A 27,598-nucleotide genomic window follows, 5' to 3' on the forward strand; every position below is an offset into this window, starting at 1 on the left:
CAAGTCATCCTTGGGAGAGACATTAAGAGAATTAGCAGCCAATAACTCAGGAGATTACCAAATCTAACAAGAGTTTGGCATTCCTGCCCTAAGCTCACAACATTTCGCATGGAAATTCCAAAATCTACAAGATTTGGCTATATTGCAAGATTTGGGGCTGTATTTGTTATTGCTAAATTGAAATACATTGTGGGTAAGACTCACCGTGGCCAACTCGCCACAGCCAATGTGCTACAGCCGACCTCATCATGTCCAATTCACCACAGGACAACTTGCCATGGGACAAGAGTTACACTAATATCGAAGAAATAGCAGAATAGAATTAATAAAGAAAGGATGCCAAAGGAGGGACAAAATGAAATATGAATGACAAAAATTAACATATGTTTAAAATTATTTTAAATAATTTTATTGAATAATTGAATTGTCCCGCAGCGAGTTGTCCCAGGGAAAATTGCCATGGGGAGTTGTCCCACATTGAGTTGGCCGCGATGAGTAATCCCACTCCGCAGTAAATGTTGATATGGGCAAAAACATAATAAATCATGGTCATATGACCACAGTACACTACCAACAATCCTAAATGCAGACTAGTTGCTAGTTGTCTGAAATGTGATCATGTAATTGCAGAAAGGAGATTTAAAATCAGCTCGCATGAACCTTTTGGGGAATCCACTTTAATTTCAAACAGTCACTAAGTGAGTTGTAGTAAATTGACTACATATTAGTAGTAAATAAAACTACCTGTATTCCTTTCCCCTCTTTCCTTTGTTCATTCATAAAAATTAATACTTCTGCATTTTCAATAGCTCTCAAGATGTAGATTTACTCTCATCCTCTCTTGGAATAGAAATTGGTAGGGGAAAAGGAAGATTAAAAGAAAAAAATGGGTGCAAGAAATTACAGGAGAACAGATAAAATACAAACCTGAAATCTTTCTGCTGGGAATAATCAAAGGGAAATATACAAAGAAAATTAAGTACATATTAACACATCTTCTAACTACAGCTAGAATAGCATTTGCCCAATGCTGGAAACAAAATAATACCCCCTCAGATGAATTAGTGATAAAAAAAACTTTGGATTGTGCAGAGATGGACAAATTAACACTGAAATTAAAAGATAAAGAAGAGTCGGAATATTATGAAATTTGAAACAATTAGTACAAATGGCTGCAAAACAAGAATAAAATTGATTAAGCCAAAAAACAATATATATAAATATATATAAAACTGTGTATAAAGCTGTGTAAATATAGAAGCAAAATATTATATACATGTACAGGTATGATGACATAACAATGTTGATATAATGACTGTAAAGTGTTGTAGAAGGGAAAAAATAATAAAAAAATCTGCTAACAAAAAAAAAAAGAAAATATTGATTCTACATGGGGCTACCCTTGAAAAGCGTTCGGAGACTGCAACTAGTCCAGAATGCAGCCGCGCGAGCGATATTGGGTGTACCTAGGTACACCCATGTCACACCTATCCTCCGCGAGCTGCACTGGCTACCTATTGGTCTCCAGGCACAATTCAAGGTGTTGGTTATTACCTTTAAAGCCCTGCATGGCTTAGGACCAGCATACCTGCGAGACCGCCTACTGCCACACTCCTCCCAGCGGCCCGTAAGATCCCACAGGATGGGCCTCCTTCAGATGCTGTCAGCCAGACAATGTCGGCTGGCGGCTCCCTGGAGGAGGGCCTTCTCTGTGGCTGCCCCAACCCTTTGGAACGAACTATCCCCAGAAATCCGGACCTCACCCACTCTCATGGCCTTCAGAAAAGCTGTCAAGACCTGGCTATTCCGGCAGGCCTGGGGCTGTTGACTTCATCGTTAAGGTCCAGCCCCGACTGAAATGAATGTATCTGTGTTGTTTTTTAACTTGTCTATTTTATTTTTATTTTCTTTATTTTCTTTCCCCCCCGCCCCTCTGAGTCCTCCGGGATTAGGCAGCCTATAAATAAAATTAAACTTGAAACTTAATTCTAAACAAGACTAACTGAACTGCAGGACGTTCGTGCATCCTTGCACAGAAGGTTGCATTTTTAAAAATAACTTGGTTTCAAGCGAGTACAGCACCATTTCTTTACCTTTTAAAATATATGGAGATTCGGCAACCTGTTTGCTTTTTGCCCACACTTCAATTCTCAGTTTTTTGTAGCTTGCGTACATTCTGTATCGCACGATAAAGGAACCATCTTTCCTGTCCAATATTTGCACTCCCACGCGTGTAAATTGCTCGTCGGGTGCTGTGATCTTTACCTGAAATGCTTTTTCTCCAGGGGAGGTGGTAAATCTATCCAAGGGATAAAAACAAGACAATTATGGAGGGGGGGGAACTAAGGCTTTTTTAATAGGTTCATTTCCACGCGTGGAAGGATTTCAGAATTCTTACCAAAAAAATGAGCCTGATATACCCTTTTCCATTCAGGAACTTTTTGATGCAGTTTCCATGGTCGCTAGAAATGGTGCGAGATCTAGTCTTAACCATCCAGAAGTTACCAGGTTAGAGAAGGCTAATCTACCATATTAAAATGCATCACACTATCTATAAAACTTTTTTAAAAAAATTCAAGGAATTATCTTCTATATTAACTGCTCATCAAGTTATTCCTGCATCAGAATGTCACTGATAACCCATGTTAATGGAAAGTTCAGGAGCCCTCAAGCCACTTAAATTACACATTGCAAGAAAAGACTAGTAAATTAGCAATCTGACTTTGTAGTTGAACTTCCTGATAATCTTTAAAAATTATTTCTTAGAAATTTCATTTCCCCAGAAATTCAGGACGTGATATCCTGGGGCTATATTTCTGATATAGGAATCAAATACCTTAAAATTGCAGAATGAGTAGAGATACCATTGTTTCACAAACATAACTTAATCCAGATATGTGAACCTCAACTACTAAAGGGTCATGTCACCTGGGCAATTGTAAGTTTTGAAATCCACACATTAGTAGGCATTTAGGTGGACAAACACAGCTCTAAAGCTTCTGTAAGCCTAAAGCCTCTATAAAGAGATTAAATCCATAGTCTAAAATTATTTTCACTGTTGGATCCAGGCCTGAATAATATAACTGAAAATAGATCATCAACTTTTTGAAGCTAACCGAAGATGCTTTCCTTCCTATATAAAATGGATATTCATTTCATATTGCTCATTGGCCTAGTGAATAATATCATTGTGACATTAAGTGTTACACATAAATCCAAAGGGCTATGTAAATTATATGTGGGACAGGATTCTTAAAGATTGTGTACAATTGCTTAGTTTCATATTAGACCTTGGGAATGTCCCTAGTTTTGTTGTTTCAAGGAAAACTCTAAAATCCTACCTTCCTTGATATCTCAAAAGTTGCCAGTCATTTCCAAGGTCTTCTACAGGTAGTTCTTGACTTACAACAGTTCATTTAATGACCATTCAGAGTTACAACAGCACTGAAAAATGTGACATGATTGTTTTTCATAATTATGACCTTTATAGCATTCCCCATGATCATATGATCAAAATTCAGATGCTTGGCAACTGGTTCATATTTATGACTTTTGGTGTGTCCCAGAATTTTGTGGTCTCCTTTTGTGACTTTCTAACAAGCAAAGTCGATGGGGAAGCCAGATTCACTTAACAACCAGGTTACTAACTTATCAACTGCAGTGATTCACTTAACAACTCTTGCGAGAGAAGTTGTGAAATGCGGCAAAACCCACTTTAACAAATGTCTAATTTAACAACAGAAAATTTTGGCTCAATTGTGATTGAGGACTACCTGTACTCAGAAACACACTGTCTGTGAAACTGAATGGATGCATACCACCATCATGATAATATATAGGCCTTTTCTTTTATCAATTTAACTAATTCCCCTTTAAAGCCCCAGAACTAAGAAGTTCATAATTTCAGGAAGTCTATTTCAGAAGCTGCATCTATCTTTATAGATCTAGGATGGGTAGAAGCGTTCCATTATCAAGTACAATGCTAAACTACATTGTTTCTGCAATACACTGTTTTTTTTCCGGAAAAGTTTTTCTCACCCATAATTTCATATAAAAAAATCCATTCAGTATCTGATTTTTTTAAAAAAACATTAGTATTCGGACACATATAAAGTTGGGATTCTCTGGAAAGACAGTAGATTGTATAAGATTATATTCCCATCACTTACAACATTTAAATGATTAAAAACAGCAATGTTTCTAACAATTAAGTAATTAAAGTTTATTTCAATTATCTACATTTAGGATAGAGACTAGAAATAAGAAGAATTCCAAATATTTTCTCAAACTTGGGGGGATATTAAAGGGATCATGAAATCTAGCAAACATCTGTGAAGCTACAAAATTATTATTTTAAAAAAATAACAAATGAGATTCTGTGGAATGGAAGGATGCATGCACACAAACATACATGCAAAATTAGGCGGTCTGATGAAACTATAGAAATAGACCTTTGAAAGTGGACTTCCATATGGAGGTATATGGAAAATTATAGCCAGTCTCTTGGGGAATTAGCTGAATTGCCTTATGGCAAAATGGGAGGCAAACAAATTAAAATAAAATATTTAAAGTTTTTGCATTATGACGCAAGCTTGTTGCAATAAAGGAAAAGCAACTTACTATTGTCTCCATGATTTCCTAATCCTAAATTAGGACACCTATCAGGAGCATCTCATTCATTGCATTTTAGGTACTACAGGTAGCCCTCGACATTCAACAGATCATTTAGTGTACATTAAAAATTACAACGGCACTGAAAAAAAAGTGACTTTTTCAGTTACAATCTTTGCAGCATCCCCATGATCATGTGATCAAAATTCAGTTGCTAGGCAACTGGTTCATACTTCTGACTGTTGCAGGGTCCCAGGGTCATGTGATCCCCTTTTGCTAACCTTCTGACAAACAAAGTCAATATAGGGAAGCCAGATTCACTTAACAACCAGGTTGCTAACTTATCCAACTGCAGTGACTCACTTAACCACGGTGGCAAGAAAGCTTGCAAAATGGAGCACAATTCACTTAACAAATGTCTCACTTAAGAACAGAAAAGTCGGGTTCAATCGTGGTCGTAAGTCGAGGACTACCTTTATATGAGTAACTACACGAACACAGAAGCTGGAGGGAAGTAAACAGATATACAATGGTTAAGCTACAAAGATAGTTGTCACTCGCAGGTCTATGTGGAATCATAATAACCCTGAGTTATTTTACAGACTTTTTCTCTGTATCTCCCCCTAATTTGAAAAGCTGTTATCCGGAGAAACTGTGCTTACCTTTTCCCTTCAGTGTCCACGGCCTGGATATAAAAATACCGAGCAGGAAGAACAACCCCTGCTCTCAGTCCAGGTCCCCATAGTAAACTTCTTTCCGGACTTAGCTGGGATCCATAAAGTGATTCACATACTGCAGAGATTGTCCCCAGAGCTAAAAAGCAAGTCAACCAAATGCTAAACATTTACAGGATTTCCTTTCTAAGAAACAAAGCAAACCAAATACCAGGCGGAGCGGGGAGCCAGACGTATTGCTTTGTTAGGTGAAAAACGAGCAGAAGTATGCACTATGTGGTTCTCTCTTAAATATTTCCTCAGCCACACATCATTTCCTGATGCTTTGTTAAATGCACGCTCCAAGCCTTCCAGGCGTCCTTTGAAAAATTCCTAGCCAATAATTTCAGCTTCTTTTAAAAATCTAGAAGGGAAGGTCTGGTTTTGCTCTGGATCATTTAGGAGAAAAGAGGAGGAGGGGGGGGATGAACAAAAGCTGTATCCTAATTCCTTTGTTTTCTTGCCTGTGCTGCCTTTCACTCTTTTTTCTTCAGTAACATCTTACAATCACTGCCAAGCCCAAAGGGGTGGAGAAGGGAAAGGAATAGCATCATTGGTCCAAGAAAACTTCTTCCGAATGAAAAATCACATGGGAGCCTCTTCCCAGGTTCATCAGTAATGCTGGGAATTGTAGTCCAAAGGCATCCGGAAATTGGGAAGAGTTTATAGGCAGAAAAACTGATGGAATGTAGCGAAACTGATGGAATGTAGGAAAATCACATTTTAAAAAAAAGCACTTTAAATATGCCATATAGCATCTTCCTGCTTAAAAGCTCCCAACTGTCAGTACCGTAAGAGATGTTAGGGAGAATCTCATGTTGATTTAGTTTATTATCTAAATATGTAAAATCACAAGGGCAGAGACACAAGGCCCCACAGGCTTGACGTAATTTGCGTTTTAAATTAAAAGCATATTTGCAAGATCTTATGAAAGACTACTGTGTTTGCATCTTACCACCAAGCGTTTTGCATTGCTTGCAGGTTAGGAAACATGGCGTTCACCAGGTTGATGGGCATCTTTAAAAAGGAATATAACAAACATATTACAATCCGGATCCCGCTATAACCCTATCCTGATATGGGAGCGGCCACAAAGAGGATCGTGCTAAAAAAAAAACCGGTGTAAAGTGCATCTAAATATCTTTTTTTTAAAAATCCCTAGACAACACTGCAGCATCGGGAAATTCAATTGCATTCATATGCATTATTGATTAACAAAATTTCCACACCGCTCCAAAACAAAACGATTCTTGCATTCCGGCTTCCTGCAGTGACCGGTTATCTCTCCTACCCAAGAAGCACCGATCCTCATTCGAGGAAAAAGAGAGGCGGGAACGTTAAAGGGACCTCCAACCTTGGACACTTTAAGACTTGTGGACTTCAACTCCCAGAATTCCTCAGCTAGACATGTTGGCTGGGGAATTCTGGGAGTTGAAGTCCACAAACTTTAAAGTGACCGAGGTTTGGAGAAACGCACAAATACACGCGCGCGCGCGCGCATTACGTATAGACCCCCCTTTTTCCCGCCAGCCAATCAGGCTCCGTCTTTGCGGCACGCGCCCGAAGGACAAGCAAGGTAATTCGCAAAGCGGCCCAACCTACGTCACTCCTCTGGCGAATGAGAAAGTTGCCAATCAAGAAGCACAATAGCCACCCCCCCCGGGGGGAGGGCGTGGCTTAAGAGGAGAGAGCGCGCGCGCGCGCGCACTTGCACAAATTGGAAGTGCTTTCGCCGCTAAAAGATGGACAATGGTATGGACAGGCCCCATAATCCTATATACGGTAGAAGAGCTTGAGAGCCTGTTTATTTATTTATATTTATATGTATGTAAAATAAGGAGTTACTGGTCTTAATCGTCCACAGAAAAGGAGAAGCGAAGCAGGCGAGCGCCTGGAGCAAGTAAGGATTTCTTGTATTTCTTCATGCTTTTGCGGGAGCAAGAAACCTGGGATGCAACCAAAGGTGGCTTAGAGAGGTTATCCTCTAAGGAAGGGCGTGGATGCATGTCAGGGAGAATCTCTCAAAAGTAAATTAGACGGAGCCTCCTTGAATAACGGTAGCACATCCTTGCACAGGAAATGCAAGAACAATGCAATGGAACGTAAATTGCATGTGGCCCTCCAGGTGTGGCTGAGCCACCATCTCCAACAACATAAGCCGGCATTGCCACCGGAAAAAGGCTACGAGGGGAGAGTCCGCCACATCTTGGTCAGCGATCCACTCAGGGCTTGTATGCACCGCCTCCCTTGGAAGTACAAAAGCTTTGGTAGGTGCCACTTTTGGAATAGGCAGTTGAGGAAGCCGTGGCTTCCATTCCTGTGCATTGGTAGCGTTGAGTTTCAGTTGCATGTGGTTGCCTCTAGTATTGCTGCAAACACATAGCAACGGGGTAGAGGATAAGTGGATTATTTTACTCCTTGGACAATATTAGGGGAAGGATTTGGAGTGATGGCTGATAAATAAGCCGGTCCTGTTGCTATGCTGGTCTGGAAAAGTTGCCTTTTTGTAGGCTATTTTTTTTTTGTGGTCTCATTTATGGAGATGTTCATTGACACCTGTATGTTTGAAAATAAAATCCTGGTGACTGTTCTAATTGGAAGCCATAGTCCTTTCTTAATTCTGCTATAGAATTTTATCTATATTCCCGTTCTGTTTGTCTAGACATGCAGTGTTAAACCGAGTGGCTTCTGAATACTTATCTTTCCCTTTCAAACTGCACAGTATTTTAATCTTGGAGAGGATTTAATATGCAAAATTAGTGAAAGGAATTAGTCAGTGATGGATCAAAAACAGCCATCTGATTCTGATACCTTTTAAATGTGTTGAATCGAAATACTTAGGCAAGAAAAACAAAATGCACAGGTACAGTATAGGTGGTGCCTTGCTCAACAGTAGTAACTGTGAGAGGGATCTTGGAGTCCTAGTGGACAACCATTTAAATATGAGCCAGCAGTGTGCAGCAGCTGCCCAAAAAGCCAACAAAGTTCTAGGCTGCCTAAACAGAGGGATAGAATCAAGATCACGTGAAGGGTTAATACCACTTTATAATGCCTTGGTAAGGCCACAGTTGGAATACTGCATTCAGGTTTGGTTGCCACGATGTAGAAAAAATGTGGAGACTCTAGAAAAAGTGCAGAGAAGAGCAACAAAGATGATTAGGGGACCGGAGGCTAAAACATATGAAAAACGGTTGCAAGAACTGGGTATGTCTAGTTTAATGAAAAGAAGGACTAGGGGAGACATGATAGCAGAGGGAGGGAGTCAAACTATCCTCCAAGGCACCTGAGGGCAGAACAAGAAGCAATGAGTGGAAACTAATCAAGGAGAGAAGCAACTTAGAACTGAGGGGAAATTTCCTGACAGTTAGAACAATTAATCAGTGGAGCAGCTTGCTTCCAGAAGTTGTGAATGCCCCAACACTGGAAGTCTTTAAGAAGATGTTGGATAGCCATTTGTCTGGAACGATATAGGGTTTCCAGCCTAGGCAGGGGGTTGAACTAGAAGACCTCCAAGGTCCCTTCCAACTCTGCTATTGTATTGCATTGTATTGTACTTAGCACTCCCAGCCCTTCTGAGCAGAAGTTTGAAGAAGTCTTTATTTAAAGCGTTTAGGACAGTGATGACGAACCTTTTAGCCACAGAATGCCCAAACTGGAAGGTGCATGCATGTGAGCACCAGAGCACCAGTAAATCCGATGGCCAGCTGGTCGGTGCCCACATCGGAAACCTGATGACCATCTGGCTGAGCTGGGGCAATGGTACACATGCACACAGAGAGGGCTCTCCATGCCACCTCTGGCACATGTGCCATAGGTTCACCATGACGGGATTAGGCATTTTAAATTTAAATAATGAATGGGAAGGAATTTATCAACAAAGGTGATAACATTTTAGATGGGCTGTAGGAGAAAATATCCCTTTGAATTAATTAAACTATATGAAGTGTGATGCACAAAATGAAATATTTCTCCAGGTATATGTTAAATCTTGAGGTTTTTATTAGGATGAAAAAGTGATTATATGGCTTTTACACAGTCATTTAAAATGACATTTTGTATAATGTTACTGGAGTTGGAAGAGTTATTTTGATACATAGCATGTTATGTAGGATTTCTGAATCCAGTAGTGTTCTGACCCCCTCCTCCATCCAGTAACGAAAGCCGAGACACACTTAATGCAAATGTCCTTTAATAACAAGACCAGACTCTCGGTGGCTGAAAGCCAAGTAAACAAACAGATAAGGACCTTGGCAGCAAGGCCAACAAACCTTGGCAGCAATTCAGACAAACTCTGGCAGCAATCCAGCCTGCCAAGTTCGTTTGTCTTTAGTCCAAGCGTTGACTTCTGCAAGAAGGGCGTGGCACAAGCAGTCTCATTTATAGTCTGGAGAGGAGCTTAATGACTATCAGCTGAGCGTAATTACCTCCTGTAATTACGTAGTTATTCTTGATGCCAAGTAGCCCTTCGACAGCGTGCATCCCGGAACAACTCACTGTTAGTTTCTGGATCACTCTCCCTTGTCTCCTCCCCACTGATCCAAGGCTCAGGCGCCACCTGGTGGCTAACCAGTCTCTCTGCGCCCTGCTTGGAGTCGGAACCCTGTCCAGGGTCCTCCACATCTCCAAGGCCAACTCATAGGGCCCCTCACTGTCGGACTCTGGTGGCAGCTCCAATGGCTCCTGCTGGGCCACAACACAGTACTATCTAATCTTGTGTCATTTGCTTGAGGTAAATTGGAAAGATACTGCCCTCAAACTCTATTTACCAGCTTCACAAAAGCACTTGACAGCCTTCAGTAGGAATCCATGAACACCATGGAACAAGTTGTGTAATATTATATAATTGAAGCAAATGAACCTCCTGTGCATCATTTGCACAATGATGCTATGCCTGGTGTTATGGCTGCACTGAATGCCTTTGCAGCTGCAGTTAAAAATATACAGAAGGATAACAGATACTAATCTTGAAGTTAGTCATCTTCATGGAAATTTTTATTAGCGTACTTTGTCAATTAATAGGGTTTTTTCCTACTTTGTGGCAAACTAGAAACAAAAAGTGTTATACATAGTGAAAACTAGTAGGGTATGAAAAATGTTGACTGATTTCTTTTATGAACCTATTTGAAAGGTCACTAGATTAGATTAGCGTCATTATTAAAACAATTCTTAATTTAGTGCAAGAGCCCTTGTTTGAAATCACACTAACTTTTGATTGATTATGTGCCATCAGGTTGCTTTCAAGTTTGGCAACAAGATCCATATCCTTGCTCCATGACAGTATGTTTGTAACCTAGTCCTTTGGATCTTCCATCAGAATAAGAGCCTTATTTTCAGGGAAGCACGATATTTCTAACAAAAACTTAGGGCTTGTCCACATCATCAGTTTTCTCTTCTCTTATACATGTTTTGAGAGGAACTTCTATGAATTTCAGGCTCAACTAAGAAGACGCAAAAGTCAAGCAAAAGTTTCTATTTAATTATTTAAGTTGCTTTAAACCAACTGAAAATACACCTCCTAATTTATCAATCAGATCCCAAAGATCTTCAGATGAAACTCTTCCTTAGCTACCGTATTTTTCGTAGTATAAGATTTTTTCCCCTCAAAAAAGAAGCTGAAAATCTGGGTGCGTCTTATACACGGAATACAGCATTTTTTGCCTCCCGAAACACCGCCCACTTCACCAAAATGGCCATGCATAGCCTTTAGGAGGCTTCCAGAGTGCTCCTGGGGGCTGGGGAGGGCAGAAACGAGCATAAAATGGGCCGTTTTTTGCTCATTTGGGGGGGCACCCACAGGAGCACTCTACAAGCCCCCTAAAGGCTAATCATGCCCTTTTCTTGGGAAAAAATGGGTCCGTTTTCACGAAAACAGGCTGTTTTTGGGAGGTCTGCAGAGTGCAAACACTTTTTTTTTCATTTGCCTCTTCAAAATGTTGGTGCGTTTTATACTCCAGTGCGCCTCATACTCTGAAAAATATGGTAATCCACAAATTAGGCAAGAAATGTGGCTAATGAAATGTTGTTTTCAGTGATGTTGCCCATGCCTATATGACACATTGCTTAATGGTCCTGGAAAGTCTGCCCAGGGATGCAAAAGTATCTAAGTTAAATGGTTAGTTAAATGGTTTTCACTTGTATGTGGAAAAATTGCAACATCGATTTTTACTGATGTCAGGTGAATTACAATGGGAATGTGTATTTTCTTTTGACCCCCGAAATAAGCACTTGGCCTCATTTTTGGGGAGATCGTATTATTTTTGAGGTGTAGGAGGCTGCAAGTGTGGTCACCTCACGGCTGCTGCTGTGTTGCAATATTTTCAGGGAGGGCTTATTTTAGCGCATGCACTCAAAAGCTCAATTGGGCTTATTATCCAGGGTGGTCTTATTTTCGGGGAAACGGTATGTTTTGTACTTTGGATTTTTAGCTTAAAAGATGTTTTCTTTTTCATTTCAGGAAATTTGAAATACATCTTGAAAATCTCAAATAAGTGTAAATTATGTTTGAGTGCGCAGAAAACATTTGATGTACCTTCCTCATCTGGGAAGAAAGAACGACAAGTCATTCAATGCCTAACATCGAAGACTCTCAATTGGAGAGTGATTCTGAAGAAAATGGGCCCAAAACTGGAAGGAAGACTTCAGAAGTTAATCTTCATGGTACTGTAAAATCATTTTGTGCTCCAGGTACCTCAGGGGCCTCTCTGAGTTCTGGTGGGGACAGGCATTATCCGTGGGGATGTCCTGTGACTCACACCCGAGAAAAGTTTTATACCATTTGTTCAGACTACGCTTTTTTAAATCGGGTAACATCTATTTGCAAAAGCCCAAGTGCTACAGTGAGTGCCTGCTTACAAGACAGCTCTGCCTTAAACGATGGAAATAATTCTGCTTTTATTAGTGTTCGAACTGGACCTTCGGATATAGTTTACAACGATGATTCTAACCTGGAAAGTTTATCCATTAGTCTTGGGAAGCTGCCATTGGCATGGGAAATTGATAAGTCTGAATTCAGTGATACATCCCCAGCTTTGATGAATCAAGCAGGTACCTTTGTCTTTCTATTTAAGCATCTAGATCATCTTTCTTATTCTAAGAAATGAAAATATTTTTATTCTGCCATTAGTTGTAGTTTATATAATCAGGTATTATTACAATTTCAATATTTAAGAAACAACTGTAGTTACAAAAATAAAAGATTTTTTTTAATTGGTTAAAGCATATCTTGAACTTAATTGAATTAATTTACATGCTCATCTTTCATTCACAACTACAGTGTTCATGGGGAATTAGGTTTTCTTTCCCATTCCTGGCATTATCAACTTACTACTTAGATAAAAAAATAATATTGCTATGATTCTAGTAATACAGTTCCCCCATTCCTTAAAGTGGTGTACAAATAAGTTAGGAGCAGCATATGTAAGTCACCATTTGTACACAACCTCAAAAGTAAAAGAGAAATGGTTGCCTTAAAATCTGTTACTGCAGCATCTAAATTTAGAATAGAATAACGGAGGTTGGAGGTCTTCTTGGAGGTCTTCTAGTCCAACCCCCTGCTCAGGCAGGAAAACCTACACCTCTTCAGACAAATGGCTGTCCAGTCTCTTCTTAAAAACTTCCAGTGTTGGAGCATTCACAATCTCTGGAGATAAGTTGTTCTACTGATAAATTGTTCTAACTGTCAGGAAATTTCTCCTTAATTCTAGGTTGCTTCTCTCCTTAATTAGTTTCCACCCATTGCTTCTTGTCCTACCCTCTTTATGGTGTTTTAAATAATAAAGTCATGTCCCAAGGAGCTTTCAGATTCAAATTTGAAAACAGAAGACCCAGTGGAAGGAAGGAAGAATGACTAAAATATTACAGGGTAAAAATATACATATGATATCATGGAACACATGGAGGCATTGAATATGCTGAAAAGGGATGTGTAACTATTCAGAATTGAACTGGAAAAAATATATTAAGGAAGAAGGGTTAAAAACATAAGCTTTAATATCCTGAATATTTCGAAATAATTTCTTGAGTTGGAAGGGACCTTGGAGGTCTTCTAGTCCAACCCCCTGCTCAGGCAGGAAACCCTACATCACTTCAGACAAATGGTTGTCCAATCTCTTCTTAAAAACTTCCAGTGTTGGAGCATTTACAACTTCTGGAAACAAGTTGTTCCACTGATAAATTGTTCTGTCAAGAAATTTCTCCTGGATATTTAGAAATAATTTCTTTAATCTGTTTACAGGAAACATGAAGAAACAGGGAAGCAAGAAAACGGTTGTAGATAAAAAAAGTAAACAATACAGAGAATGTCCACAGCATTACACCCTTGAAGAAATGAAGCCACGGAAAGTGTTAGATCTCCGGCGATGGTAGTATTTGAAAACATTGGTATTACTATAGTTCTGTATGGCTGAATACTTTAATACTGGTTAAGTTTTTTTAAAAATAATTGAGTCATGTCTTTTTTTTTTTTAGTACTGTGGCATCTAAGTGCCATGATGGCAAGGGTTAAAGAAGTTTTTGTGGGAGGAAATTGAGATGTATTAAAGCAGGGGTCTCCAACCTTGGCAACTTTTAAGATTTGTGGACTTCAATTCCCAGAATTCTGGGAGTTGAAGTCCACAAGTCCTAAAAGTTGCCAAGGTTGGAGGCCCCTGCCTTAAAGCACAACATGCTTTATGCCTTCTGGTTTTCATTACATTTTCATATGAAAATTTGCCTATGAAACATTTGTTTTAAAGGTACTGCATAAGTCGCCCCCAATATAAGACTTCCTGTGGGATTTCGTCTCTAGTCTCATGCTGGAATTTCCTATACAGCACAATGGGAACTGGAAAGTAAGTTATCCTTCAGTATATTAAATGTGTTCTTTTGAGAACCTAGTGAAGCTTTTGTTGCCATTTAGTGTATTTAAGATGCAGCTTAGTCTTTCTTTCCTATAGTTGCCTATGTTCTGAACTTTTTAATTTCTCAACCCAGTTTACCACCTATTACTCAAGAAGAGGCTTTGCACATACTGGGCATTCAGCCACCATTTGAAGAGATAAGATTTGGTCCATTTACTGGAAATACTACGTTGATGAGGTAAAAACTGTTCTTTTTATATTAGTTTATAGTATAAAATACAAAACAAAGCAAAAGCAAATTATAGGAAAATTGTGGGAGGAGAAAGGGAAAAGTGTAGAGTGTAGAGAAAAATGGGAAAAGAAAGAAAAGGTATTGACTTCCAACTCCCTTTGGTATAGTAGAATAAGAAGTAACATTGAACCTCAGTCTTTTACATAATAGTATAAACTACCATATTTTTCAGAGTATAAGATGCACTTTTTTCACACACCCCCCCCCAAAAAGGTGAAAATCTGGGTGCATCTTATACACTGAATGCAGCATTTTTGGCATCCCGAAATCCTGTCCCGCGCATCACATTTTTTGTAAAAATGGACTTGCAGAGGGTTTGGGAGGCCTGTAGAGTGTTCCTGAGGGCAAAAACGGGTGAAAAGGGCCCCATTTTTCACAAAAACAGGTGGTTTTACCCTCCCAAGCCCCCAAGAGCACTTTACAGGCCTCCCATACCCTCTGCAAGCCCCATTTTTGCAAAAAATTGGGCCATTTTTTGCCTCCCAAACCCCCCATGCATCGTGGTTTTGCCCTGCACCACCCTGTTTCACAAAAAATGGGACGTGCAGAGGGCTTGGGAGGCCTGCAGAGGGCCGGGGAAGGCAAAACCCTTTTTTTAAATTTACCTCTTCAAAATCTTAGTGCGTTTTATACTCTGGTGCGTCTTATAGTCCGAAAAATACAGTAGTCATTTTTATAACAATAAGTCTAATTGGAAAAACCCAAAATCAAAGTTTCATTTTTTTCCATCTGAAGTTCAAAGCCCAGAAGCTGTTTCCAAGTAGAAACAAAGTAGTTGGATTTTTTCTTTTCTTTTATCAAAGCAGTCGATTTAGCCATCTCTGCTAAAAACTGTTCTTGAACTGTCTCATTCCCCTAAGGTGGAATGTACATAGACAATATGTGTATCTCTATCTGTATAATGCATCATCTTTATTCTGGAAAAGAAATTTGGGCTTGCAATTCTATAGCATGCTCATTAGCTTATTTCTAGGAAGCCATGGGTAGAATTGTAGATAAATAGAAACAATCATAATACAGATAGTTCTCAACTTAACTACCACAATTGAGCCCAAACTTTCGGTTAACTAAGTGAACAATTATTTTTGTGAAAGGGCAAAAGGGACAGGGAAGAGTTTAGAGTTATAAAGTAATTCGGCTAAATAAAGGAAACATAAAGGTTAGAAAAAGTTCTTTAAAAGAGGGCATTCTAGAGTGAAATCAGAAGAAAAGAATGTCTGAATTTTGGAGTGATGTTAATCCTCAAAATGAGAAAGAAACAAATGTGTCCATAATTCGAATCAAGGGTATTTAAGATTGATGTTTTTCTTAGCTTATTAGTATTAGGCTTGTGGGACATGGTGGCTCAGTGGCTCCTGTTACTTGTCCCAGATTCTGCCAACCTAGCAGTTCAGAAGCACATAAAAATGCAAGTAGAAAAATAGGAACCACTTTTGGTGGGAAGGTAACAGTGTTCTGTGCGCCTTCAGCATTTACTCATGCCAGCCACATGACCACGGAGACAGCTTCAGACACCGCTGGCTCTTCGGCTTTGAAATGGAGATGAGCATGACCCCCTAGAGTCGGGAATGACTAGCACATATATGTGAGGGGAACCTTTACATTTACCTATTAGACCTGTAAGAAGAAATACTTTAAAACAAACACAGATTGCACTCCCAATTATAATTATTCTATATATCTGACTAAGGAATAGTTGGAATATTAACCGTGTCATGTGTGTCTGGCAGGAGAAATACTTTTTTATTGTTTAATTGCTAATTTACATTTAAAATTCACAGTTCTGCATTTTGTGCTTTTCAGGTGGTTCAGACAAATTAATGATTATTTCCATGTAAAAGGGTGTTCCTATTTTCTCTATAAACCTCATGGGAAGTATAAGACTGCTGGAGAAACTGGTAAGAAGGCAGTTTTAATGACATGATTGATTCTTTGTACCTGTTAAAAGAGCGTGACGAAATGGGTGTGGGGTTTGTTTATTTTTCACAATTGGTTTCATGTTTATTGAATTTGTATAGGCTTTTTTTTAAAAAGGATTGGCATACTGTATTTTTCCTGGACTTTTGTGTTCCCAATTGCCAGCTGAATACGGAGAAAAGGCAGGGTTTTTTTTTTTTACTTCTTTGACTTGTTTCCTCTGAACATCTGTGATAAGATTTCCTCACCTCAGGAGAGTTGGCTAACAGTGGCGATGGAGAGATGGAGCCACATCTGGGCTCTCCGTGCATTTTAGTTGTAGATATTGCAACTCACTTGAAATTTTCTGGCAGGCCAGACAAGCATTTGCTTCTAAGTAACCAAGGTTTTTGTTTGAGAGGGGTTTAAATTTCAGGTAGTCCTCGTTTAACAATAACAATTGGGCCCAAAAGTTCTGTCCTTATATGGAGCAGTTGCTTTTTTTTTTGCATTTTTTTAATTCTCTTAGATACCATTTTAAGTACACATTCACATAATTGTTATTCATCTTCATATTTGTCATTCTTATACATTTGTTATTTCATTTAATAGGTTATAATATACAGTTTGGGTTGCTTTGTTTATCATCCCTTCCATCTATTGTACCTTATTTACCCTTTCTTTTCTCCCTCTCTCCCTTCTCTACTTTCTTATTTCCTCTTCTCCTTCCCCTTCCTTCTTCCCTTACCTTTCTCCTATTCCTACTCTTCCCCTTCCCCTTCCTACCCTCTCTCCTTCCATCCTCCTTACCTCTTTCTTCTTTCCCCCTCTTTTCCTCTCATTCTCATGTAGAGCAGTTGCTTAGTGGGAAATCATGGAATTATATTTTCCTTTCCCCCACCCCTCTCTTTGCAATGCTGATCCCGTTGCTGGGATAATTAGCAAGAAGGCAGTTAATATTTATATTTACCTTCATTGGAGAGGAAGGGATAACAAGAAAGGTAGCAGGCACACAGTGGGGAATTTGCATTTAAAATAATGCACTGGCATTAAGCATGCTACACAACCATGATTTATGGCTGTTGGTGCCAATGCATTGCTTTCAATGGGGATCCTTCCCTTGGGAGCTTGTTTATCAGTTTATAATCCCTTCTCCAATAGCTCTAGTCTGCAAGGGGTGTGGGGATAGGTCAGGCACAGGATAATGCATGTTTATTCCATTTGTATGCCGCCCTATTCCCGAGGGACTCAGGGTGGCTAACAAACAAGGTGGGGAGGGGGAATACAAACAACAGACAAAAGACAAAAACAAGTTAAAAACAAAGCAAGAGTCGCAACAATTCAAGTGGGGCTGGGAACTCATCAGCCTCAGGCCTGCCGGAACAGCCAGGTCTTAATGGCTTTGCGGAAAGCCTGAAGGGTGGTGAGGGTCCGGATCTCCAGGGGAGATTGTTCCAGAGGGCCGGAGCAGCCACAGAGAAGGCCCTCCCCCGAGGGGTCAACATTGGCTAGCAGATGGTATTCGGAGGAGGCCTAATCTGTGGGATCTAATTGGTCGTAGGGAGGTAATTGGCAGGAGGCGGTCTCTCAAGTACCCAGGTCCACTACCATGTAGGGCTTTAAAGGGTTGATCAAATAATAGTGATCAAATAACTAAGGAACACTGTAAACGTCAAATATGTAGCCACTGGTCATATTTTTTTTCCCCAACACTGCTGAATAAGGCAGTCACTAAGCAAGGACTACCTATGTTACTACATTGTTTTGCATTATATTACATTATATTGATTAGAGTCCCTGAAACAGAGTTAATAGTTTATAATTTTTAAAAAATATTAAACCTTAAAGTCTGTGTCTTAATATCCAGTGAAATACCTTTGTAATGTTTTAATTTCTTTTTAATTTGTAGCTTCGGGAGCTTTAACAAAATTAACACAAGGGCTGCGAGATGAATCAGTGGCATATATTTATCATTGCCAAAATCATTATTTTTGTCCAATTGGATTTGAAGCAACTCCAATAAAGCCGAGCAAAGCATATAAGTAAGACCCTCAAAATCTACTTGATTTCATCAGTGGGACCAAAACAGCTGCAGTTATCTTATAAAAAGTGAACCTTTAACTGCTCATATTAACATAGCTTTATCAGCTGTAATGTAGTATCATATAGTACAATTACGTGGATGGGTTTATCTGCATTAATCACTAGATGGCAATATTTTTTCATATACAGTTTTTCAAAATAGGAGCAACATTAATTTAAACTGCAGATCTTGTTCTACAAGAACTGTGTCTCATGCAGTACTCTGGATAAAACTGCTTGTCACCAAACAAGTCTGAAAGACATGAATTTGTATAATAAATGCATTGATTTCTTTATTTATTTCAGCTGTATTCCAAATGTCTAACTCATGTTGCATTTGATATAAGTTTTGCTTCTTTCATTTGGAAGAATGGGCTTTTAAGGCCCTCATAAAAAATCCTTGCATTTCATTGTTTAAATAAAAGTTGTTGTTTTTTTAATTAGATGAATCAATTCCAATTTCATTAATTTTCTACTAAAAATAGATACATTAATTTGCATGAACCCACATTTGTGGGACTTGCCATTCTTTTCTTAAAAGTACATATGAATGGGATTTTACACTTCTGTTGACCTTTAACTGATTAAAGGGACAGAAAGCAGTGTTTCTACAGAGATCATTAAGTATTCTATTGTATGTATGTTTTTGCACTTATATTAAAATAAAACATGTAACCATACAGCAACTAATTATTAATTTTAGCCAGTGACAAGTTAAATTGCTTGTTTATAAAGCTTATTATTAGGATAAACATTTTGTCTTACCATTTTTGTGCACCAGGGGATGTCTCTTACCGCAAGATGTAGAACACTGGATACTCATTGGAGAGCCAAGCAGAAAACACCCCACTATTCACTGCAAAAAGTAAGTTAGCACGCCCTAGTAAACTCACAAAAGATCATATAATTTGAACAATACTCAAATACGGAGCATTCTTTCCTTTTGGCATCCACAAATACTCATGAACACAGATTCCTAGATAAATAAGTGTAAGATACAAATTCCCAAATAGACTAGAAAATGTATTGAAACCTGGAAATTTGTATGTTCTAGTTGATATTTCTTTTCTAGAGAGCTAATATTTCATCCAGTGAGTGCTATTCAGGCATGTGTCTTCTAACAAAGTATTGAGAATCAGATTTTGAGGGCAAAAAATACACTTACCTTGGGAATGGAAGAAAATGGACATTCACTTTAGATGTTAATGAAATGGTTTAGCTTTGTTGAAAACTATTCTTCATATTTGCTTTAGGATGTATACTTAGATTCAGTTTTGAACCTCAGTTCCCAGATTTACATTATTAATATTAATGACATCAACCGAGACCATTTATAGAGATATAAAAACTTCAGAAAGTAGATCATAGCCCATTCTCGACAAACCAGATCCTTGCGGGATGGATGGTCTTACAATTGGATAGATGGACAGCTGGCTGAACAAGTAATAGTCAATGCATAGTCCTTAATTGATTTGTTTCCATATGGAAGGTAGGTTCTGACCTGAAACCAGTGTTCTTCAACACCTTCATAAATGACTTAGATGAGGGAATAAAAGGGATGCTATTAAAATTTGCAGATTGCTAACATTCCAGAAAACAGGTTGAAGGCTTCAAAGGATCTTGATAAACTTGAATATTTGGCCCTATCCAACAAAATAATGGTGAGAAATGTAAAGTTTGGAATTCAAACAAGAAAAAACAGATGCACAGGTAGAAAACAGGTGGTTTAGTATGTCACATTTTGATCACCACAATTTAAAAAAAAATTTTTTTTGAGGAAATGGAAACAATGCAGAGAAAGGTGACCGTATGACAGATCTGGGGCCAGCCCTATGAAGAGCAGTTAAAGAAACTTAATATGCTTAACCTAAAAAAGTGATGATTAAGAGGACATATGGTATATTTCTTCCAATATATGAAGGAATGCCACTGGGCAGAGAGTATGGATATATTCTTCATAACAACCAAAAATAAACCACCCAGAGTCTTGCATTTGAGATGGAGGCCACGGACAATAAAAATAAATAGATACTTAAATAATGCCAACGGGTGGAAATTTAACTTAAATAATAATTTCCTGACTGTAAGAGCTATTAAGCAATGGATCAGTCTGCCTCCTGAAGCCATGAGTGCTCCACCACTAGATTTTTCAAGAAATGACTAGACAATTCTTTGCCTGGAATAGTAGATTCCTAAACTGGGCAGAAGGCTGGACAGATGAACATTTGCCTTGTTTAGATAACATTTGTTAGCTGCCACTGAATAAAACAGCAGTATTAATGAGGATCTATTTATAAAAACATCCTTGGCAATGTTTTAAATTGCCCTTAAAATTTACTGAAGGGCCAGGTATCCATATGGCGTATGGGACGTAGTGGCTCAGTGGCTAAGACGCTGAGCTTGTCGATCAGAAGGTTGCTAGTTTAGCAGTTTGAATTCCTAGCGCCTAATAGTGGAGTGACTCCCGTTACTTGTCCCAGCTTCTGCCAACCTAGCAATTTGAAAGGACGTAATAAATGCAAGTAGAAAAATAGGAACCATCTTTGGTGGGAAGGTAACAGGGCTCCGTGCGCCTTTGGCGTTTAATCATGCCAGTCACATGAACATGGAGAACGTCTTCGGACAGCGCTAGCTCTTCAGCTTAGAAACCAAGATGAGCACTGCCCCCTAGAGCTGGAAACGACTAGCACACATGTGTGGGGGAACCTTTACCTTTATCCATATGGCTGCTTGTAAGAAGTAATTAAAACATCAACTGGTTCTGAAAAAATATTTACTAGTCCAGCAGAATATTTATTGATTGCAACTATTACGCGAAAAATGAGACCCACAGTTAACATCACAGATTGCCTTTCCCTTTCTGATGACAGTTCAGAAACAAATTTCAGTTGTAAACGGTATATGATTTTAAACCAGACTTCTAAAAATCAAATTCTCGCTTATAAATCTGCCTGGCCTATAAGATTTTTGAGAATAAACTTTTTCGGTTGTTACCAGGATCAAAAGTATATTTGATGGTAATGTATGAATGGACGTATTTGCATCTCTTTGGCAGCTTAGGAATGTCTTCAAGTTAGGTATCTTATTAATTTTCCTGTGCTTTTCATATATAAAACTAAAACAAATTCATTAGAAAAAGAGGATAATAAAGTGGTGTTACTTACAAAATGAATCAAAGGACCAGAACCCCTGAATTTTATTTCAGGAAAAAAAATGTCAGTATTTGCTAGATATTGTACAGGTTAGTTTACTTAAGTACAGTATAATTTTTGTCTGTCTAGGATTAACTAGTAATAATATTCCAGATTTCTGTTGCATTTGTGAACTTCTTTCCATCTTGCTGTGTAGGTGGGCAGACATTGTAACAGATTTAAACACTCAGAATCCTGAATATTTAGATATTAGGCACCTGGAAAGGGGTCTTCAGTATCGGAAGACAAAGAAGGTAAGAATGCTTCATATCAAAGCAGAGCTGCATGTTTGCCTTGAGTTAGCATTCATAAAGCACTTTTAGATATTCTCTCATTTAGTAATTATTAGATGATTACTGTATTTTTCGGAGTATAAGATGCACCTTAGTTTTTGGAGAGGAAAATAGGAAGAAAAAAATCTGCCTACCAGGTCATTCATCTGGCTACCATCCTTAGTCTGGTTAGCTTCAGCACATAACTTTGCTCCCCTAGTTTGGGATAAAGGATCGTTGGAGGGAGCAACATTGAGAAAAGCAGGCAAAGCACAAAAGATCACTTAACTCATTAGGACTAAAAAACTTCAAAAAAACTACATTCGGAGTATAAGATGCACCCAAATTTTCAGCCTCTTTTTGGGTGGGGAGCGTGTCTTATACTCCGAAAAATATGGTACTTTGTATTCACAAAATGTGTTCCCACTTACTAAAAACAGAAATGGCTTTATTAATCCTCTATTTCAAACTAGCATGTCATATTATTTTGAACACAACAAGAATCAATTGCTGTGGTCTAATTATATAAAACCTAGTTTATTTTGCTAAGGCAATGCTACCTTTGGATACAGCCCACACTAGGACACATTTAGGAATTATCTTTGCACAGCGTGTAAACTGCTCTTAATCCAAAATAAGATTACAGTTCATCAGATTCACTACTATTGATCATGTGTCATCAAGTCATTTTCAACACCTAGTGACTAGATAGATTTTCTCACATGTCAACCTATCCCTAACCCGGTCTTCCAGTGGTGCATTCATTGCCACAGTAGCTGAATCTACTGGTCATCCTCTTCTCTTTTCTTTCACTTTTTCCATCATTAGAATTTTTTTCCAGAAAGCTAGGTCTCCACATAATGTGTCCAAATAGGATAATTTAAGCTTGTTCTTCTGAATGAGAACTATGGGTTGATTTGTTCAATGATTCATTGGCTTGCTTTCTTGACTGTCCATAGTATACTCAGGCATCTTCTAAAACACCTATGATAATGCCAATATAATAAATGCACAATTATTCAAGGTCACTCCCAATTGGTGTTGTTGGGAATGAGTGTGATCCAGCTCCCAGCCGGTCACTTGGGGCCTATCACAGGGCTTGGTACTCTCTCCACTCCTGTTTAACCTCTATATGAAGCTTCTGGGTGAGATCATATATGTCACCATGGGTTCAGATATCATCAAAATGCTGATGATACTCAACTTTACATCTCTGTATCTGTGCCCTGAGTAATGCTGTTGCTACGCTCTCACAGTGCCTGGAGGCTGTAGAGTCCTGGATGGGGGACAATGGGATATGACTGCACCCTGGCAAGACCAATGGCTTTGGATGCATGGAGCTTCAAGATCCAGGACTTTGGTATCTTTAGTTCTTGTTGGGGTTGCATAACCCCGTTCGGACCCAGTTCTCAACTTAGGGGTTCTCCTGGACTTGCAACTTCTGCTCAAAGTTCGGGTGGCATTCGTGTCTAGGAGAGCCTTTGCACAGCTTTTGTTAGTGCACCAGCTGCAGTGGTGGGTTGCAGGCGGTATGCCCCGGTACGGGCATACCGGAACCTGCCCGGAGCACCAGGTACCGTTCCGGTACAGTGCTCCAGAGGGCCCACCTGCGCTCCTTACAGTGTTGTGTTTTAAAGCTGTCAGTGCTTCCGCGCACGCGCATGGCACGCACAACACCTGCACGACACTGCTGAGCAGCTGGAGTGTCACGGAGGCTTGCGAAAGCATTTGAAGCTAGAACGCATGCGTGTGCGCCGTGCACATGCTTGTGGGTGACGCCGGGGCCATTCCAACCGTACCGGTTGGAATGGAGTCCGGAACCCACCACTGATCAGCTGCCACCTTTTCTGAATCAGGACTCCCTGCACTTGCCCACTCAAGCCCAATCATCTCTTTCTTGATTACTGCTTTACATGGGGCTGCCCTGAAATGCATATGGAAGCTTCAACTGGCCAATCTGTGGGTCAGGACCCCTTTGGGGGTCAAACGACCCTTTCACAGGGGTCACCTAAAACCATCGGAAAACACATATTTTCGATGGTCTAAGGAACCACCAATTTTATGGTTGGGGGTCACCACAAGATGAACTGTATTAAAGGGTCGCGGCATTGGGAAGGTTGAGAACCACTGCTCTAGAATGATCCATGGTAGACAGCTACTTCATGAGCTGTTCTGGCTGCCAGTTTACTTCCAGGTTCAGTTCAGGGTGTTGGTTATTTCTTCTAAGCCTTCCAAAACTTAATTTATGAATTCTCTCATTCTACTTAGACAAGACCGCACTACTTGTGCCGTCTGTGGATTTATACTGACGGGATCCTGGCGAAGAACTTACTCTGCTGTAGTACTGGCCCTCTAAAGCATCCTATCTCTCAGGGTGAAGTTTGTCCCTCACCCTCCTATCTGTCTACAAGGGCCTGAAAACCTTGGCCTGCCAGTTGGCCTGCTATCCAATAGTACATCACTGGAGTTGCTAGACTAACTTGCTGAATCCACTCTCCCCCCACCCCCCGGCCCCCTCGCACTGCCTGCTCCCACACCACTCTTTTTTTTTTAAATTTCATATTGCTCTACTTCCCATTTTATTATTTCATTCCTTTACTATTGTTATTTTTAATTGTATCGTTTCCCCCTGTTTTATTATTGTAATCTGCCCAGAGTAGCCCCAGGGCAAGATGGGCAGCAAATAAATTTAGAATGGAATGGAATTGGAAATGGAACAAGAATAAAACAGGAACAGAAGCAAGACAAATGAAATCGAATAGGGCTGCATTTTGAAAATATTTTCACTAGATTTTTCAAATACCTTGAACCAACAATGCATGATGAGAAGATGTAACAGGTGTGCTGTCGGACTGAAAAAAGTTAGCACAAAAATCTGAAATGGGGAATTGCATGTAAACTTGCTAATTAAAATAATGTTAACGTAGAATAAATTGTAACTGTCTATGGAAGTTCTCAATCATCCAGGTCACGTTTGTCCCAAAGATGCTTTTTCAAAAGGCAACTGGACTATCTTTGGGTTTTTTTTCCCTTGAATGTGTTTCACCACTTCTTCAGTTCTTCAGTTCTTCAGTTTTATTGTAACCATAGATTATATTCAGTAAAGAATTCTAACCAGTGCAAAATACAAAGAAAGCGTTGTTTGTTTGTTTGTTTGTTTGTCAAACATGTACAAGATAACAAGTATAAGTATGAACATAAATATGAACAAAGGAAGAAAATACAGATAAACAGTAGGACAGGGACAGTAGGCACGCTGGTGCGCTTATGCACGCCCCCTTTACGGACCTCTTAAGAATGAGGTGAGGTCCATGGTAGACAGTTTGAGATTGAAGCTGTGAGGGTTTGAGGCTGTAACAATGGAGTCGGGTAGAGCATTCCAAGCATTAATTCAAATGGGTAGCGAACTTAGCTCTTACTTAATATATCGAGAGTGTTATTTTAACAAATGTTGTATACATTTTAGGTAGGAGGGAATCTACATTGTATCATTGCTCTTCAGAGGTTTAATTGGCATCGATTTGGACCTTGGAACTTTCCACTTGGAAATGTTCAGCAAGAACTGCAGCCTCCATCTCCAACTCAGGGCTTAGCCAAATCTGAGAGCGAAGACAACATCTCCAAGAAGCAACATGGGCGCCTTGGACGATCGTTCAGTGCTAACTTCCATCAAGTTTCTGTTTGGAGGAAGCTGTCTCATCTTCATGAAAGGCGGAATAGTGGCCTTCAACATTACGCCAACTGTGATGGGAAAGACTAAAAAGGAAGGCTTCTTCATCTGTGCTACTCTAGTACATTCCTAAAGCATGGTAATAACTTATTATGCACAGAAACAGGAATGTAGGGAGATTTCATATAAAATTCCTAGGAACGTTTGTTATTTCAGTATGTAATTGGTATATAATACATTGTAATTATTATATATTGGGAATAACAAGAAAAGTTAGTTAAAAGATAAGCACAGAGTACCAGTCAATGGGCAATCTAGTATAATGGCTAATTGATTTATGTTTCAGACTATCAAATCAGAACAGATGTAGATCAAATTCATTTGTGGGCAGGAGAGTTCGTTATAACAGTGATACAGACTATAGATAAAGCATGAGATTATTACCTTCCCAAATTATTTATTAATTGCAAACCATATAATGATGACAAATGTGTAAAATATATTTGCTTTTATGTATTTTCAAAAATGCAATCAATTATGGTACAATTCAGAACTGACAAAACACTAAATGTCAATATATAATTAATTGATGGTCTGTTGATCAATGGAAATATTGTTCTGTACAGTTTAAGCTGTTTGAGCTGGCAGTTCGTAATTAATAGGCAAGAAATCTAAGGAAAGATAAGTGACTATCTGTTTCTTTTAGAATTGGTCTAGTATTAAAAAAGAAACCACCACTGCCAGTCATATCCTTTTCGTGTGACCTGAATTCAGCTCTCAGTTGATTGGCTCCTTTTAAATAAATCTCTCACACTCATTTCATATGGTTATCCAGTAAATACCAAAACTTTCTGTGGTGGGCTGCAGTGATTTCTTGTAATGTTTGCATTCTCTTTCACTTCACAACTTTGTTTGATTGTTGAGGAAGATGTTTAAGTGCCCAAATAAACTGGCAGCCACAGCAATATACCTCTTCAGAGCACTCTTTGTAACTACTTTTTTCAAGTGATCATATCGAATAGTTTTATTTGGGAGTATAATATTGGTTCTCATGGAAAAACCATTTTAATAAAAACGGTCTTTATCCATTGATTATCTGCTTGGTCTTTAAATGTGTATGTTTGACTTTTGGATATGCAAAACTGTAGACGATAAAAAGGTAGGATTATTTTATCCAGGTTTTGGATAAACTTTTGTCTATGTTTTTAGAAACTTGGTAGTAAAAATGAATTGTTCATATCCCTGTGTAAGATAACAAGATTTTGCCTGTGAAATGAGTTGGCCCAAATGAGAAAAACATTATCAATCATTTCTAATTTATTTCAATCATAGATCAGAATTTTCTATTTCCCGAAAACATGAACTAACTAAAACCTGGTTTTGGGGTTTTATTCACCAAGAAACTGTTTTGATTATTTCTAACATTTTATGAGATGTCCCTATAGCAACAGGAAAACACAACCTTCTTGTAATCTGCAGCATGAGTTCAAAAGCAGAAATAAGCTTATATCTTCCTTTATTCTACATCTATTTAGAAGGATAATAACTGCATGAAAATTGGCACAAAAGAGTAAGCAAAACATTTGCATTCTTGTTTAATTCTTCCAGTTATACAAAGATTGATTCATTCAGATTTGGGAATGGTGTCATTTTCCTTCCAGCACGAGGGATTAAGCCAAAGATAAACCTCTTCAATGCAGAATATAAGTAAGATCAGTGTCTGTCTGTCAGCCTTCTTTTGGAACTAAGGTTTAGGTCTGAGCAAATCTTTTCCATAGCTTGCGTAAGGAGGAAAATAACGTTCAGTTGCTGATAGTATTTATCTGAGACTTTAGTCATTCCTAATTGTACCCACATTTTTTAATGATAAAAATGCTTCAGAGTTGCGTCCCTCCTCAACCACAGCCTGACACATCTTTTGCAGCAGAGATGGGGATTCACTAGCGGCCTCCAAGACCACAAGACTCTTGGTCCTGCATAAGTGTCACTAAGATAGGCTCACTTAACCCTTTCTCTGATAGAAGAATGAAAGGA

At 39.0% G+C, this 27,598-nt stretch overlaps 2 protein-coding genes across 6 annotated transcripts in view; one reads left to right on the forward strand and one right to left on the reverse strand.

Annotated features, from left to right (window-relative positions):
- POGLUT2 (protein O-glucosyltransferase 2) overlaps window positions 1–6,673 on the reverse strand; it is a 28,143-nt gene extending 21,470 nt beyond the window's left edge. The window contains exons 1-2 of one of the 2 annotated variants that reach the window (XM_032226603.1): window positions 5,274–6,673; window positions 2,094–2,299 (exon numbers count right to left, since the gene is read on the reverse strand). In XM_032226603.1, the coding sequence (XP_032082494.1) occupies window positions 2,094–2,299; window positions 5,274–5,455 (388 nt within the window). In that variant the 5' untranslated portion in view covers window positions 5,456–6,673. Of the gene's footprint in view, window positions 1–204; window positions 295–2,093; window positions 2,300–5,273 lie in introns of those variants that run through there. The other variant, XM_032226604.1, reaches the window with a different exon arrangement.
- Window positions 6,674–6,999: 326 nt separating this feature from the next.
- Window positions 7,000–26,657, forward strand: BIVM (basic, immunoglobulin-like variable motif containing). Of its 4 annotated transcripts, XM_032226856.1 has the most exons (11): window positions 7,021–7,224; window positions 7,401–7,591; window positions 11,779–12,368; window positions 13,558–13,684; window positions 14,057–14,152; window positions 14,295–14,399; window positions 16,257–16,351; window positions 18,259–18,391; window positions 19,213–19,296; window positions 21,780–21,876; window positions 25,361–26,657. In XM_032226856.1, exons 3-11 carry the CDS (start codon window positions 11,891–11,893, stop codon window positions 25,652–25,654), a joined length of 1,509 nt encoding a protein of 502 aa, XP_032082747.1. In that variant the 5' UTR covers window positions 7,021–7,224; window positions 7,401–7,591; window positions 11,779–11,890; the 3' UTR covers window positions 25,655–26,657. The 4 variants fall into 4 exon arrangements, with proteins under 4 accessions (XP_032082748.1, XP_032082747.1, XP_032082746.1 ...); XM_032226857.1 differs by lacking the exon at window positions 7,401–7,591 and having other exon boundaries at window positions 7,000–7,076; XM_032226855.1 differs by lacking the exon at window positions 7,401–7,591.
- Window positions 26,658–27,598: the final 941 nt, after the last annotated feature.

This window comes from Thamnophis elegans, chromosome 11 (genome assembly GCF_009769535.1).
Source record: "Thamnophis elegans isolate rThaEle1 chromosome 11, rThaEle1.pri, whole genome shotgun sequence".
Classification (NCBI taxonomy): Eukaryota; Metazoa; Chordata; class Lepidosauria; order Squamata; family Colubridae; genus Thamnophis; species Thamnophis elegans.